The 17568-nt window shown below is 37.0% G+C and overlaps 2 protein-coding genes across 4 annotated transcripts in view; both read right to left on the bottom strand.

Annotated features, from left to right (window-relative positions):
• Window positions 1-207: 207 nt before the first annotated feature.
• On the bottom strand, window positions 208-15704 carry LOC115514508 (TGF-beta-activated kinase 1 and MAP3K7-binding protein 2-like). Its single transcript, XM_030316565.1, has 4 exons — window positions 15617-15704; window positions 15306-15399; window positions 13913-13993; window positions 208-2259 (listed from the first exon to the last, which is right to left on the bottom strand). The coding sequence occupies exons 1-4, from the start codon at window positions 15680-15682 to the stop codon at window positions 2117-2119; spliced, it is 384 nt and encodes a 127-aa protein (XP_030172425.1). The 5' UTR covers window positions 15683-15704; the 3' UTR covers window positions 208-2116.
• TAB2 (TGF-beta activated kinase 1 (MAP3K7) binding protein 2) overlaps window positions 15690-17568 on the bottom strand; it is a 76680-nt gene continuing 74801 nt past the window's right edge. For all 3 annotated transcript variants that reach the window (XM_030316561.1, XM_030316562.1, XM_030316560.1), the window contains one exon: window positions 15690-15777. In XM_030316561.1, coding sequence (XP_030172421.1) covers window positions 15695-15777 — 83 coding nt within the window. In that variant the 3' untranslated portion in view covers window positions 15690-15694. The remainder of the gene's footprint in view (window positions 15778-17568) is intronic.

The following is a 17568-nucleotide window of genomic DNA, read 5'->3' as shown; positions in this document are numbered from 1 at the left end:
AGTTGAAACAGGGTCGCTTTCTTTCATTAGTTAAGAAGCCTGAGGAAATGGCGAAAAATCATCCAAGAAATGCAGTTGAATGCCATCTGTCACGAGAAGACTCTAGGGAATGAGTTCTCTCTGATTTCAATTAACTATCAAATGTTTGGCTGGGGTAGAAACTGTCTTCTGTCCCACAAACTTTAAAAACAAGTCACAAAATCCACATTAGAATATAAGTTTTTAATTTTTATAAATAACTTATCTGTTACAAAGATAGTTTACCCAGCTAAATCACAAAACCATCAACTCAAGATATCCAAATTACGTTTTATTAATAAAACAAGTAAAAACTGATTTATCAATCTTCACATAGAACTGCAGATGAAGCTGAAAAACAAGGCCTAGTTTTAAAACAAAACGTATCAAATGTAAGGGCTTTGGGTCTATGGGCTAATTAACTAGGATTGTCCTGTTTCTTCCCATATACAAGATGCAAAGCCCGGAAGTCGAGGCTCTGACATTCATACAGATCACCTGTAATAATCCTGCCTATTTAAAAAATATCCATTTGCAGACATTTACAATGGGTGACAGTCAACATTATCTCCTACCTTTTTGCTACATTTCAGCACTTCCCTTAGCCCCGTTCTAAGCACTGATAGATAATTTCATAATTCTGCTCTTAAATGCATACTGTTATTTCTTTTCTTGATTTCATTTAGTTATATACATTCCCGATCATCTGAATATTTATTTTCCTTATAAAAATAGATCATCAAAATAAAGAGATGCTTGAGGTTGCTTCAGTGTTCAAGTTTGCTTGTTTTTCTTTTTTCCAGCTTTCCTTCAGTTGTCCTAAATATGACTAGCCTCGTTTTATAAATACGCATGATACTGCCACCAAGTCAGGTTTAGAAACGGACTGCCCCAACAGTAAAGCATTTAAACTTCTCCCCACACCAGGGCTTGTAGGTACGGCCGCTGTTGCTGGTTTTGCAAACTGTACTTTCCCGATCGTAATCTCCCGTGAGAGTTCTGTGGGACACCAGGCAGATGGAGCAAGCTCAACCTTGTTGCTCTGTCAGTGGGTTAAAAACACCTTTTGTTTTAAGCTTCCCTGTGGGAGATCAAACACCGTTGTGCCACCCACTGCCGAAGTCAGTACAGATAGCGTGACTTATCGACGTAAGTCTTGGAATATTTCCTGCAATTCACTGGGCAGCATCTGAATGTCTTCACAGAACATCGGCACTCATGAGGGCAAAGTACAGAGTGAGTAGAGGAAGGTTATTTTGTGCACAGCTTCATTTCATTAATGCTTTTTTTTATTTTAAGGCATTGCTTCTCTCAGGTAAGGCTTAAAAAGGGACATGATCGTGCTTAATCACTAAAAGGAAAAAAGAAAATTAGTTAACAAAAGACTATTACACTATACATATAGAAATATAAGAAAATAATAAAGAAGAAAAGAATCACTTAAAGCAGACTCGAGAGATCTGTACAGTAGGAAAAGCTTTGGGATATTTCACTGCATGTTTGTACAGACAATGCATGCTGCTTTCCTTTTCATCTTTAGAGCCCAGATGCTGGCTTCACAGAGTGGAGACGTTTTCAGGGAAGACAAAGACAAGGCCAAGAGTACCACAGATTCATGAAGTTCTTCCCCCATCCATTGGCACCATGCGGCAGCAAACAGTTTTTAAATAGTTAAACCTTGTTCCTTTTCTTCATGTTTGTAGTGTTTCACCGAAAGCTTTAAAAAAAAAAGCCATCGTTCTATTCCTTCCTCCTGTCAAAATTCAGTAGTGACATGAGGGGGAAAAGGTACTGGGAAACACCTAGGCATATAGATTGAGAATTATCCATAACGGCTACTGGTAACACTGTACATGGTTAGGCAGCGGGCAACCAAGTCTTTTCAGGCAGATTACCTTTCATGTGATGAATTTCAATTGCCCATGACATTAGACTGAGGTATTATTAGCTCTGTGGGCTGACATTTACCATTAGCACAACCCATCCTGTCACACCTTCAATTTGACAAAATCCTATTGTAGCAGTTGAAACTTTTCCCCTGATGACAGACTAGTTTCTTGAACTTCAGATGTGGTTTTAGAGATATAGGGCCTTTTGCTCAGAAATGCCTTGGCATCTCACACTGTTCACAGCGGATTAAGGCTGGATGGTTCAAAAAAGTACAGGCAGTACAATTCCACTGAGCCCCCTCATCATCTTCTGTGTCTTGAGTCTTTGGTGTTTTGATGGTGGACCTTTGATCTATAAGGAAGCAAAAGAATGATTTTAGAAGCAAAAAGCACGAAGTCATCAATTACTGGCAACTTTAACATATATATTTTTTTTTAATTTTTTTTTTTTCAACGTTTATTTATTTTTGGGACAGAGAGAGACAGAGCATGAACGGGGGAGGGGCAGAGAGAGAGGGAGACACAGAATCGGAAACAGGCTCCAGGCTCTGAGCCATCAGCCCAGAGCCCGACGCGGGGCTCGAACTCACGGACCGCGAGATCGTGACCTGGCTGAAGTCGGACGCTTAACCGACTGCGCCACCCAGGCGCCCAAATACTGGCAACTTTAGACACCTGTAACTGCCACAGCAGGAAAGCAAGCCTGTCAAGCAAATGAAGCCTCGACCCGAAACTGACACAAAGCTCCGTTCTCTCCAAACCTCTAGGGAGCCGGTGCTCTGTGCCGGGGAGCCAACAGGGACATGACGGGGTCACCCCGCTATGTCCGTCAGGGGGAAAAGAGCATCTTTTCTCCAATTTATATATAGCAGGAGAAAACCGAAATCAACTCACAGGGGACCCAACAGCAAATTCCCATGTCACCTTAAGACTGGGAAAGGTATCCGTCCTACTGCAATACTGACAAAGTTTATATCTCATTAATGCTAGAGTTTCATTCCCCACTGAAGCAGTATTTTTATTTCTGTTTCTTCCAGGAATGGACGTTTTTGTTAAACGTCCTCTATCTGCTAAGAATGTAAGCCTTGACCAACACAAATAAAAATAAAAAGATGAGCTAATTTCTCAAATCCTCACTATGTACCAACAATAGACTTGGAGAAGCAAATTGAGTTATAAACATTTTACCATCCTTTATCTCTCAGTTCATTTTAAAATCCTACTTATTATGGAACAGTAGAAAGAACACGAGGTGAAGTTCTGTTCCTGGGTCTGCTACTCATTCATGGCTTTGTTCTGTGATCTCAGATAAACCACACACCCTCCAGGTCTGATCTTTCTCATAAACTAAAGCCACTGCAGCTCTAAGAGGCCGATGTTCTAGACTGCTTGAAAGGATTAAGGTATCTTAAATATCAAGAATAATTATATTCCTCCAAGGCTGTATCTAAGATGAAATTACATTTATGAAATTACTCTTGTGGGAATCCCATTAGAAATGTTAGGATAGAGTTCCTGCAAATTATTCAGGGAGGTTTAAGGTAAAAGAAGCGCGTGTTGCTTGCTGGAATCTCCTGCTGAGGTTACAATGTAAAGATTCAAGCTATGTTAAAATGCGGTCTATTAATTTGCAAATTCCACCTACTCTACTGAGTTGGTAACTAAATGATAGCTTTACAGATAACCTAAAATACACACTGCGGTATCTAGTAGATAAAATATAGGAAGTCAAGTTTTCATAACAAGTTTAAATAATTAAGTGATGTTTGGTATTCTGTCCCCCTCGGGCAGCATCTTTTTACTGATTAGTCTGAAAGAATACTTACTTTATTGCAAAACTGTCGACTTTCAGGCATTGGTAGCAATTTTTAGGCATCATGACAATTTTTGCCATATGCACGAGCAACCGAAAGTGTTATTTATACAGTAATTTTCTTTAAATTGAGTAAGTTAAAAATATCTAATTAAGGGTTTTGTAAATGAAAATATTTGAAAAATCAAGGGTCTGAAATACTAGTTAATGTTTCCTACCCACATTAAAAGAAATAGTTAAGATTTATTTGACATTTTACCATTTAAAATGATTTCACATTTCATACTTGGGAAACACTTTTATTGAATAATTGTTTTAATCTCGGGCTCCATCCTACTTATTAGAATTTTGGTCTCACCTAGGTGTTAGAAAACATTCCTACCTGGCACATTTAAAAAACTTTGTCTATCCTTTTTGTTTAACTACAAAAGTTTTTAGGAAGGGGTACTATTTGTATTAACATTTCAATCTATTATTAAACACCAGCACTATCTTCATTATTTAGATATCTAAGGTAATCAATAGGGGACCTACAAATTAAAAAAACATTTTTTTTAAGCTTTATTATTTATCTTGAGAGAGACAGAGACAGTAAGGGGTGCGAGTGGGAAAGGGGCAGAGAGAGAGAATCCCAAGCAGGCTCTGCACTGCCTGCTCAGAGCCTGATGGGGGCTCGAACTCACAAAACTGTGAGATCATGACTTGGGCTGAAACCAAAAGTTGAATGCCTAACCGACTGCGCTACCCAGGCGCCCCTAGGGACCTACAATTTTTTTTTTTTTTTTTTTTTAATGAAAAGTCTCCAATGGTTTTCTTATATCTGCACAATCTCATTTGGTACTTAAACTTACCAATCTTTTTATTAGAGGTATTTGGAACCAGAATTTAAAAGGAGGAAGTTGGATTGCAAAGGATGGCTTGTGATTTCCACACTAATTTTAGCCGTTAAAAAAAAAACAACACTGCAGTGTAAAGCAGAACTGTAAAATCATTTCTAACTAACTAAATAAACCTCTATAAATGAAACTAATAAATAATTCTCTATTTAGCCCTAAGGGAAGAATGTTTGATTCTATATTTCCCCAAATAGCATACAAATTTTTATCTTTTGCGAACAAGCTAGTAAGAATTTTTTTTCTTTTTTTGGAAATAATAATATGCCATATTTCATCATTTGACATGTTATGAATGTTTTAAATTGAAGGATAGTTGGCATACAGTGTTCTAGTAGTTTCAGGTATACAACATAGTGATTCAACAATTCTATACATTACACAATGCTCATCATGACGTAGTTACCATCTGTCACCGCACAACGTTACTACAATATTGTTGACTATATTCCCTATGCTGTACTTTTTGTCCCCGTGACTTACTTATTTTATAACTGGAAGTTTGTGCCACTTAATCTCCTTTACCTATTTTGCCCATCTCCCTCCACCCCAGAGGCCGTTTGTTCTCTGTATTTATTAGTCTGCATCTGTTTTGTGTTGTTGTGTTGTGTTGCTGTTTTGGACTCCACATATAAATGAAATCATATGGTATTTGTCTTTCTCTGATTTATTCACTTAGCATAATACTCTCTAGGTCCATCATGTTGTCATGATAAGATTTCATTCTTCTTTATGGCTGAATAATACTCCGTTGTGCACGTGTGCGCGCGCACACACACACCCCACATCTTCTTTATCTATTCATCTATCAATGGACACTTAGGCTACTTCCGTATTTTGCTTATTGTAAATAATGCTGCAATAAACTTAGGGATGCATGTATCTTTTCAAGTTCATGTTTTCATTTTCTTGGGGTAAATACCCAGCAGTGGAATTACTGGACTATATGGTATTTCTAGTTTTTGAGGAACTTCCATACTGTTTTCCATGGTAGCTGTACCAATTTAAATTCCCACTAACAGTACACAAGGGTTCCCCTTTTTTCCCACATCCCCATCAATACTTGTTATTTCTGGTCTTTTTCAAATTGAGTTTTTAATTTTTACTTCTTGTCTTTTGATTAGCCACTCTGAATGGTGTTACTTCATTATAGTTTTGATTTGCATTTCCCTGATGATTAGTGATTTGTAGCATTTGGAAAAAGTCTACTCAGGTCCTCTGCCCGTTTTAAATTGGATGATGTGTGGGGTTTTTTTGGTGTCCAGTTGTATGGTTCTTTCTATTTTGGATATTAAGCCTTATCGGATATACTGCTTGAGAATATCTTCTCCCATTCAGTAGGTTACCTATTTATTTTGTTGGTGATTTCCTTGCTGTGCAAAAGCTTTTTAGTTTGATGTAGTCCCAATATTGCTTTTGTTTCCCTTGCCTGAGGAGTCACATCTAAAAAAATGTTGCTAAGGCCAATGTCCAAAAGATTATTGCCTGTGTTTTCTTTAAGGGATTTTATGGTTTCAGGTCTTACATTTAGGTCTATAATCCATTTAGGGTTTATTTTTAAGTGGTCCAGTTTCCTTTTTTTTTTTTTTTTTTTGCAGTTTTTTTTTTTTTTAATTTTTTTTTCAACGTTTTTAATTTATTTTTGGGACAGAGAGAGACAGAGCATGAACGGGGGAGGGGCAGAGAGAGAGGGAGACACAGAATCAGAAACAGGCTCCAGGCTCTGAGCCATCAGCCCAGAGCCTGATGCGGGGCTCGAACTCACGGACCGCGAGATCATGACCTGGCTGAAGTCGGACGCTTAACCAACTGCGCCACCCAGGCGCCCCATCAGTTTCTTTCTTTAGACACATGTAGGTGTCTAATACTCTCAATACCATCTATTGAAGAGATTATTTTTTCTCCATTTATACTCTTGCCTCCTTTGTTGTAGATTAGTTGATGATATATGGGTGGGTATTTCTGGGCTTTCTATTCGTTTCATGATCTATGTGTCTATTTTTGTGCTGGTACCGTATCTTAAAATCTGGGATTCTGATACTTCCAGGTTGGCCTTAAGATTCGTTGGCTCTTCGGGATCTTTCAGGTTCCACACAAATTTCAGGATTATTTGTTCTAGTTTATGAAAATACTATTGGTATTTTGATAGGGACTGCACCGAATCTCAATGTAGACTGCTTTGGTAGTATAGACATTTAACAATATTAAGTCTTCCAATTCACGAACATGATACATCTTTCCATTTGTTTGTGTTGTCTTCAGTTTCTTTCATTAGTGTCTTATAGTTTTCAGAGTATAGGTATTTTTTCCTTCTTGGTTAAATTTATTCCAAAATATTTTTACTTTTCTTTGATGCAACTATAAATGGGATGTTTTCTAATTTCTCTTCTGCTACGTTGTTGCTGGTATACAGAACTGCAATAGATTTCTGCATATTAATTTTGTATCCTACAGCTTTACTGAATTCATTTATTCGTTCTAACAGTTTTGTTGGTGGCATCTTCAGGGTTTCTATATATAGCATTATGTCATCTGCAAATAGAGACAGTTTTACTCCTTCCTTATCAATTTGGATGCCTTTTCTTTTTCTTTTCTGAATCTGCAGCTAGGATTTCCAGTACTATGCTGAATAAAAATGGCAAAAGTGGACATCTTTGTCTTGTTCCTGATCTTAGAGGAAAATCTTTTAGCTTTTCACCAATGATTATAATGTTTAGCTGCGGGTTTGTCATATGTGGCCTTTATCATGTTGAGGTATATTCCTTCCAAACCCACTTTTGTTTAAAGTGTTTTTTTTTTTGATGTTTATTTATTTTAAGAGAGAGAGGAAAGAGAGAATCTCAAGAAGGTTCTGTGCTCTCAGAGCAGATCCTGACACAGGGCTCAATCTCATGAACCATGAGATCATGACCTGAGTTGAAATCAAGAGTCAAACGCTTAACTGACTGAGCACCCAGGGACCCCTTGTTCAAAGTTTTTATCATGAACAGATACTGAATTCTGTCAAATGCCTTTTCGGCATTTATTATGGTGATTATATGGTTTTATGCTTCATTTGTTAATGTGGTATATCATGTTGATTGATTTGTAGATTTTAAACCATCCTTGCATCCCTGTAATAATCTCACTTGATTGTGGTGAATGATCCTTTTAGTGTAGTGTTGAAACTGAGTTTGCTAATATTTGTTGAAGATTTTTTGTATCTATGTTCATCTGGGATACTGGCCTGTAATTAATTTTTTCTTCTTTCTTTTTTCTTTCTTTCTTTCTTCCTTTCTTTTTCTTTCTCTCTCTCTCTCTCTCTCACTCTTTCTCTCCTTCCTTCCTTCCTTCCTTCCTTCCTTCCTTCCTTCCTTCCTTCCTTCCTTTTTTTTGTAGTGTTTTTAAAGGTCTGGTTTTGTATCAGGATATAATGCTGGGCTTGTAGAATAACTTGGAAGTTTTCTTCCTCTTTTATTTTTTGGAATAGTTTGAGAAGGATAGGTACTACCTCTTCTTTAAATGTTTGGCAGAATTCACCTGTGAAGCCATCTGGTCCTGGACTTTTGTTTGTTGAGAGTTTTTTGATTCCGGATTCAATTTCGTTACTAAGTTATTGAAATGTTCAGATTTTCTGTTTCTTCCTGATTCAGTCCTGGAATAATGTTTGTTTCTAGGAATTTATCCATTTCTTCTAGGCTGTCGAAATGTTGGCATATAATTTCTCATAGTAATCTCTTATAATCTTTTGTATATCTTTGGGTGTTGGCTGTTACTTTTCCTTTTTCATTTCTGATTTTGAGTCCTCTCTCTTTTTCCTGATGTGTCTGGTTAAAGATTTATCAATTTTGCTTATGTTTTCAAAAAACTAGATTTGGTTTCATTGATCTTTTCTATTGTTTTCTTAGACTCTATTGTATTTCTACTCTGATCTTTATTATTTCCTTCTTTCTACTAATTTTGGTTTTGTTGTGTTCTTCTAGTTCCTTTAGGTGTAAGGTTAGATTATCTGAGATTTTTCTTGTTTCTTGAGGTTATATGCTATGTTGCTATAAACTTCCCTCATAGAACTGCTTTTGCTGCATCCCAGAGATTTTGAAACTGTGTTGCCATTTTTTATTTGTCTGCAAGTATTTTTTTACTTCCTCTGTGATTTCTTCATTGATGCATTGGTTGTTAAATATGTTGTTCAGCCTCCACATATTTGTTTTTTCCCTGTAAATGACTTCTAGTTTTATAACACTGTGGTTGGAAAGATGCTTCACATTCAGTTTTAAGTTTACTGAGACTTGTTTTAAGGCATAATATGTGATCTATCCTGGAGAATGTCCCATGTGTACTTGAAAATATGTACTCTGCTACTTTTGGATGAAATTTTCTGTTAAGTCCATGTCATCTAATGGGTTGTTCATAAGCCAATGTTTCCTTATTTTCTGTCTGGAAGATCTATCCATTGATGTAAGTGGGGTTGTAAAGTTCCCTACTCTTATTGTATTACTATCAATTTCTCTTTATGTCTCTTAATATTTGTTTCATATATTTAGGTGCTCTATTGGTGGGTGCATAGTATTATAATTGTAATATCCTTTTGCTGATCTTTTTATCATTACATAACGCCCTTTTTGTCTCATTAGAGTCTTCATTTTAAAGTCTACTTTGGGGCACCTGGGTGGCGCAGTCAGTTAAGCATCTGACTTTGACTCAGGTCATTATCTTGTGGTCGTGAATTAGAGCCCCGTGTTGGGCTCTGTGCTGACAGCTCAGAGCCTGGAGCCTGTTTCGGATTCTGTGTCTCCCTCTCTCTCTGCCACTCCCCAACTCACCACTCTGTCTCTGTCTCTGTCTCTCTCTCAAAAATAAATAAACATTAAAAAAAAATGTTTAAGGGGCGCCTGGGAGGCTTGGTCGGTTAAGCGTCTGACTTCGGCTCAGGTCATTATCTCACGGTCCGTGGGTTCGAGCCCCGCGTTGGGCTCTGGGCTGATGGCTCAGAGCCTGGAGCCTGTTTCCAGATTCTGTGTCTCCCTCTCTCTCTGCCCCTCCCCCGTTCATGCTCTGTCTCTCTCTGTCTCAAAAATAAATAAACGTTAAAAAAAAAATTAAAAAAAGAATGTTTAAAAAAAAGTCTACTTTGTGTGATATAAGTATTGTTACCCCAGTTTGTTTGTTTGCTTCTATTTGCACAGAGTATCTTTTTCCATCCCTTTCAGTGTCTTTAGGTCTGAAGTGAGTCTCTTGTAGGGAGCATATACATGGGTCTTGTTATTTTATCCATCTAGTCACCCTATTTCTTTTGATTGGAGGATTTTGACCATTTACATTTAAAGTAATTACTGATAGGTATGTACTTATTGCCATTTTGTTGTTCTCTGGTTGGTTTTGTAGTTCTTCTCTGTTTCTTCTCTTGCTTTCTTCCATGTGTTGATTACTTTCTTTAGTGTTGTGCTTGGATTCCTGTCTCTTTACTTTTTGTGTATTTATTATTGGTTTGTGGTTTGTGGTTAACATTAAGTTCATATGTAACATCCTAAGTATTAGCAGTCTATATTAAGTCAATGATTGCTTAAATTGAACATACTCTAAAAGCACTACATTTTACTCTCTCCTCTATTTTTATGTAGATATTATATTTTATCTTTTTATTTTGTGAATCCCTTAACCTAATTTTCTTTAGATATAATTGATTTTACTTTTGTCTTTTAGCCTGCATACTAAGCTCTATAAACAATTGATCAACTATCTTTGCCATAAGTTTGCTTTAACCTGGGAAATTTTTCATTTCATTATTTTCTTATTTCTAGTTATGGTCTTTTCTTTTTGCTTAAAGAAGTCCCTTTAACATTTCTTATGAGGTTGGATTAGTGGTGGTGAACTCTTAAGTTTTGTCTGGGAAACTCTACCTCTCTAATTCTAAATGATAATCTTGCTAAGTAGTATTCTTGGTTGTAGGTTTTTTCCTTTCAGCCCTTTGAATATATCATGCCCCTCCCTTGTGGCTGCAAAGTTTCTGCTGAAAAATCAGCCGAGTCTTATGGAGTTTTTCCCCTATATACAATTAATTCCTGTTCTCTTACTGCTTTAAGGTTATCTATCTTAATCTTTGACATTTTAATATGTGCCTTGGTGTGGACCTCTTTGGGTTTATTTTATTTGGGACTCCCTGCGCTTCCTGAATCGGAATGTCTGTTTCCATCCCCAGGTTAGGAAAGTTTTCAACTATTATTCTTCAAATAAGTTTTCTGCTCCTTTCTCTCTCTCTTCTCCTTTTGGGATGTCCATAATATGAATGTTACTATTTTTTAAATTATTTTTTTAATGTTATTTTTGAGAGAGAGAGAGAGAGAGATGAGAGAGAGAGACAAAGAGAGAACAAGAATGAGTAGGGGAGGGGCAGAGACAGAGGGAGACACAGAGTCTGAAGCAGGCTCCAGGCTATCAGCATAGTGCATAGTGCCTGATGCAGGGCTTGACTCACAAACCGTGAAATCGTGACCTGAGCTGAAACTGGATGCTTAACTGAATGAACCACCCAGGTGCCCCTGAATGTTATATATTCTGATGTCCCAGAGTCTCTGTAACCTATCCTCTTTTTTAAAAACATTCTTTTTTTTCTTTTGCTTTAGTTTGGTGCTCTCCATACCCTGACTCCAGATGGTCTATCCCATTCTTCTGCATCCTCTAATCTGCTCATTCCCTCCAGTGTATTTTTCATTTCAGTAATTGCATTCTTTAACTCTGATTCTTTTTACATTTTATATCTGTCGAAGTTTTCGCTGAACTCATCCATTCTTCTCTCAAGTTCAGTGAGCATCTTATGGCTATTACTTTGAATTCTTTATCAAGTAGATTGTTTATTTCTGTTTCCATTTAGTTCATTTTTCTGTAGTTCTGTCTTTGTTTGTTTGGAGCACATTCCTCTGTCTCATTTTGTTTGATTTTCTGTGTTTATTTCTATGAATTAGGCAAAAGAAAAAAAGACCTTTTTCAGTCTTGAAGGAGTGGCCCTGTGTAGGAATGTCCCATAAGATGTGTGTGCCCGGCAGCTTTGGCTGGCTGGCTGAGCCTGTAGCAGGTGTGAGCGGAGACCTAGGGTACTCCATGCAGAGGGTGCCCTGTAGGACGGCTGGAACTGCAGTGGGTGCAGGCTGGGCGTCTACCAGTGCGCACTGCATGGGGCCCTTTGGTGGGATGGCTGGAGCTCAGGTAGGCATAGGCACATGGGGCCATTTTGGAAGGATGGCTAGAACTGGGTGTGGGAAGAGGCCCGCGTCTTGCTGAGAGGGCAGGTTGGCTATGACTTTGCTCCCATCGTGCTATCATAGTGGTGGGAGAAGGTAAACATGGTACTTTGCTGGCACTTCTGACCCAGAGAGTTGCAGCAGTTCCCTCACCATTTGTGGATGCTCTAGGTTGGTAAATGGGTTTCCTCACTTATATCCCGTTGCCCTTTAAACCACATCTTTGTTTATTTCTGTTTTTCCTCTGGGGCCAGGTGGGCAAATCTGTGCATAGGCTCCTCAGTGCTATCTCCCCCTACTGCAGTTTGTAGCGTAGGGGGTGGGCTCCCCGGGTTCCTGTGTCTCTATCTCTCTTTCCAATCTCTATGTGGTCCTTCTACCCTTTGTCGTGCAGAGCTGTTCATGAGCCCCCCAGTTCTTCTTCCAGGTGGAACTGCTCCATACATATGTAGGTGTAGATTGGTGTGTTTGTGGAAGAGTAAGGTCAGAGTCTTCCTAGGACACCATGTTGGACCCCCTTCCCTTGATATGTTTGTAAATTTAAGGAAAGGCTTTCCATCCTGTGCTTTCACCGTTCCATGTTTCCTTACTTCTTATCACAAAAAACTTCAGCATATACAGTAGTGGAGAGAACGGTAAACTAAGCCCTCTCATGTACTTATCCTGCTTCAAACAACTGTCATGACTGATTCCATTTCACCTCCTTTCCAAACTACCTTCATCTATACTCCCTTCCTACCCTCAATACATAAGTACTGGGCTTTAAGTAGAAGTACAACAGGAATCTTTTTATAAGAACAATTTCTACTTTTTGAAAGAGAGTGAAAAGATATATTAAAGCAACTTATTCAGAGTCTGAAATACCCACTTTGTTTATTTAAGAAGCTAGGCTATGCCACTGTTTTCTTTACTCTACTTAATTAACATCCAAATAGCATGTAGTATTTTAACCACTGCTTACTGTGACAAATGCCCTAATCTCACTTTTGCTCCTCTGGAATAATGTTCATGCATTCCAGCTAACTATGTTTAGGAACGTTTAAATTAAAAAAAAAAAAAAATGATGGTACAGCTAGGCCCAATACAATTATATTTAACAAAATGATGGAGTGGAGAGAACTCCACTGAGTGCTAATGTGAAACGTCTTCTAACAAACCAAAGAGCTAGTAACATACCTATCATTCTTGTTATCATTTCTCTCTTTTAATTCCTAGAGTAAAAAATCACACACCTACTTTGACATCTTAGTTGGTGTGCATATGGTCTGATTATCAATGATGTAAAATTGTAGTAGGTAAAAAAAATTTTTTTCACACCCAGCGTGGAGCCCAATGCAGGGCTGAACTCACAACCCGGAGACCAAGACTGAGCTGAGATCAAGAGTCAGATGCTTAACCGACTCAGCCGCCTAGGTGCCCTTTAGTGTTTTAAAAATGATTCATTTGGAATTTAGAGTATTTGATTTATGCAGAATTATGCATCAACAGAATACGCATGAAAAGTAAACTTCCCTAAATGGTCTTCTCTTCATTATCTAAATTTTAAAGACGTACCAAATTTTTTGCACCTGATGATTTCTTTTGCCAAGACTTGCTGTTTAGAGGGGTATTAGAATGAATCCTAAGGACCTGCATATTACTTTTTTTTTTTTTAATTTTTTTTTTTTTTTCCCAACGTTATTGATTTTTTTTGGGCAGAGAGAGACAGAGCATGAACGGGGGAGGGGCAGAGAGAGAGGGAGTACACAGAATCAGAAACAGGCTCCAGCTCTGAGCCATCAGCCCAGAGCCTGACGCGGGGCTTCGAACTCACGGACCGCGAGATGTGACCTGGCTGAAGTCAGACGCTTATCCGACTGCGCCACCAGGCGCCCCTGCATATACTTTAAATAGCTAAGTACATAACACTTTTGCATCCTTCCATCCCCAGCAATAAGTGAAAATAAGCAACTATCTTCCTGATGAATTCATCCATGAATGCCAAGTTTGAAGCACCTTCTGGAGTGGAAGGTGCTAAAACAAAATTTTCTAAAATCTGTTTTTCAAGATGTAATGGTTTTCACACTTAATGGAGACACTAACCTTTGGGTTTTGGTGGAACAGGACCTACAAATCCAATATTGTCATAAAAGTTATGAATAGCGCTGGGATTAAAATGTGGTCCTGAAATATATAAAAAGTAAATATATCAATGTTTATAGCTCAAAAATATTTAATTTTATTTTTTCAAAAGCAAACATATTCTTTCTAAAAAAGATCACAGTATAAATAGAAGAAATGTCTTTCATTTATTTTGCACTTCTAATCTCAAATTACATGTAAGGATGTCAAAACAGCTGAGGAAGGTATAATACACTACTCACAACAGAGGTCTAAGTGGTAAATGAGGGAAGAAGCCAAATTAAACTGTCAGACAGTGACAGATGTAGAACTAGACCACTATTCCATGTGACAAGTTAAAATAACTTAAAATGTAACAATTTAAAATATAATTTCAAACAATCAAACATGGTCTTAAGCAACTAAATAAATAGCTTGGTTCCAAATAAGTATTAAAACCTTACACTAATGTAATATAATGGTTCAGATGTTAAATAAAAGGAACAGGTTCAAAAACTATAGTTGCTAGACCGGCACTAAATTCCTTTGTTCTCTCTTTAAAGTTAAATATGGCATTTTCTATGAATGTCAAACATGACTTACTACATTTTAAAAGGAAACACAACCACCATCTTTCCAGTTTGATGGATTTTTGGCACACACTCAAGAGTAATTAAGGACTTCTTTTTTGTTGGCTTCCTTCCTTTTTCTATCTTTTCCATTTCATACATTCTATTATTTCCCTAACTTCAGAATTAGGTTTAAGTTATAAATTCCTTTAGCTATGGAACTGAATTAAACTGTCAAGATTTTTTTTTACTACAATAAGCAATATGGCTTATCACTAATAGCTCAAGCTTCATAATAAGTTGTTCTAAAGAGGTACAGGCCATACTTTTACTCTCTTTTTATTAATTAAGACAGTGCCATTAGGGTGGGGATGCCTTTTAATTACGTTTTTTTAAAAAAGCATGATTCTTGAGAGGTAAAAGGAAAAACAGCAATAGGAAAGAGACATAGGCATACCTCTATTTTAATCTTAATAAATATTACAATAAATATTATAGATTCTACTAATACATAACAGTAATACTTTTGATGGCACAGCCAGACATACTAATTACTGTCTTCCCTTAACACATGACTAAAGCGGGTTTGAATAATACAAATTTTATCAAATTACTCCTAAACCAAATACATAATTTCTTTTGGAGTGGGGGTGGGGAAGAAAAACACAATAGTTCTTTAGTACTATCTGGCTCCAGAGTCAAATCTGAGACAATAAGCTTACAACTGAGAAGTCTGTTTTCAGCCACAGGAAAAGAGTTGATAAATTAATACAATGAATTTCAGTTGAGTATGCACTGAACTTTACCTCGGGCTTGAAAAAGATCAATTTCTTTGGTTAAGCAGTCAATGTCAATCTGGAGTTGTCTATTACAACTTCTCAATTGCTGCATTTCTTCGAGCTGAAAAATAATTCCGTGTGAGAAGGATCTACATTGGATTCTCTTATCATTAGGTAAGAAAGCGTGGAGTTTGGCAAGGGAAGGTAAGGGCAAAGAAACAAGTATGAGTTAACAGGAGCATTTCTAGAAAAACTAGATCAACTCTTTATACTTCTGACAGATTGCTATTCCTCATGTTCCCAAGCACAGAGGTCACAAGAATTACAGAAAGACTTACTGAAGGTATTTGGATATGGAATTTGATCTTTTCAGGCGCCTTCGAGTTAGATATTTTCCATTTCATTGACCTCAGATTTTAGTTTATCCAGCTTTTTCTTTTGAATCTCAAGTTCTCTTTGACGTCGTTCCATTCTGCCTTCTGGTTGTACCACAACAGAGCTGCAACACATATTAGCAAACATGAGGACCCACTCACTTCCGTCAATTAACCCTTTAAGCAGCTTTGGGAAAACAAAATAGTGTTTCTGTGACAATCAAGAGTATGCCAAGAATCCCAAAGATACACTAAAACAAAATATTTTGAGTTTGAACACTTAAAATAAAAAAATTGTAACTGAAAATTATTTAATTATTTAAGCAGACAATGTTGCTACCTCATTTAAAAATTAAAAAAAAAAAAACGGTTTGGCTAACCACTTTGTTGGCTAAGGCCAGCATTTATAGCCTATTACTTCTATAAAGGGCTCCGGTCTAGTTAATTAACCTACCACTCTTATTTAATTGCGTTGACCCTCTGAAAGATAAGACCTACTCCAAGAAGCCTGACCATGTTTGGACTATGCATAAGGTATTCTAATGTGAACACTTATGGACATTTTAGAAGAGAATGTGGGTTTAAGCCAAATCCATTTTGATGAATGCCACCACAAATAAGACAGACTGATTTCAATCCACATGAATATTAACATTAAAGTGTTAAATGCTAACATTAAATTGTTCAAATCCGAAGTAAAAACGATACCATTTAAAGAAATCACTTCTATTTTTGTGAAAATATTTCTAGGTTTTTAAAGAAAGAAAGTATGCAATCATCTTGTAGCATGATATGAAAGGCTGCTTGGGAAACTTATTAAGCCAAAAAATTAGTGTGTGTTCTTGTGATCAATCCTTGGGCAATGTGGGCCTTGTTTTTTAGGATATGGGCTAGAAGTGAAGACGCTTTATCTACTTCTATAAAAAGGCAATGTGGGATGATTCTACCACTGAGAAAACGGGCAGATTTGAAAGTACAATTAACAATCTTTAAAAATGAAAAATAGTTATTAAATGAAGAAGTCAAGTAGATTAAACAGGTTGGATTAATGCTAAACAGTCATCTTAAACTAAACCTCGGATTTCTTTATTTTACTTAATTTTTTAAACATCATTTTCTAAGAATCAAAAAAATAAGGAAAAGGCTATGGCATATTAGACATATTCAGTGCCAATCAAGTACTGTATTCTAGAACAGGATTAGGGTGTGGAGTCTGGGGATGGCTGTTAGGATCAGGACCTTCAAAATTAACTTTAAACAGTAGAGAATTTTTCCCAACAAATCTGACACTGTTATAATCCACAAATGCTTCCCTCTATAATTTTCCTTTCTTATTAATTGGAAGAAACAAATACTAGGGCATTATGTTCCAAGTTTTAAAAGCATGGCTGATTCTGATAAACATGAAAACCCTGTTAACCTTTCTCCCATTTTAATATATATTCTGTAAATGCAGGGAGGTGTTCTTGGAGGTACACATGTTCCTGGTTGAAAACCGCTGCTTGTGTCTATAGTACATCCCTACCTATCAAGCTTGTTCTGTCAGGCTTTTATCAATTTGACTATTTATTTTGAACTGCAGGTCTTACCTCTCTATTGTTCCAAAATATAAGAATTCTACGGTAGGGTTTATTTTCTTAAGAGAAGATGAGGATGTGGGCTGTTATGGAGTGGAGACAGAAAAGAGAGAAAAGACGGAGGCAGGACTGCAGTAAGAATGAAGGACAGAGCAAAGGAAAATGGGGAATAACATCCTTTCTAAACTCTAACCACCTGCCAACAACATGTCTCACGGGGCATTAATTAGAAATTTGCTCAAATTAGTGATTATTTACTTAAAAGTAGCATTCTTGAATTTAATGATGGTTTCTCCCTCATGACTAAATCCTTTAATATCCTCTGATGACCAAATGATG

The sequence above is a fragment of the Lynx canadensis genome, chromosome B2 (assembly GCF_007474595.2).
Source record: "Lynx canadensis isolate LIC74 chromosome B2, mLynCan4.pri.v2, whole genome shotgun sequence".
NCBI lineage: Eukaryota > Metazoa > Chordata > Mammalia > Carnivora > Felidae > Lynx > Lynx canadensis.
Note: the sequence above shows the minus strand (reverse complement) of the source record. Positions and strands in the feature narration are given on the sequence as shown.

Excerpts from the sequence above, each read along its gene's own strand:
- LOC115514508 (XM_030316565.1), bottom strand. The coding sequence starts at position 15,682 with ATGAAATGGAAAATATCTAACTCGAAGGCGCCTGAAAAGATCAAATTC. Across the intron at positions 15,400-15,616 it reads TCCATATCCAAATACCTTCA|CTCGAAGAAATGCAGCAATT; the intron begins GTAAGTCTTTCT and ends ATTATTTTTCAG. Across the intron at positions 13,994-15,305 it reads TGATCTTTTTCAAGCCCGAG|GACCACATTTTAATCCCAGC; the intron begins GTAAAGTTCAGT and ends TATATATTTCAG.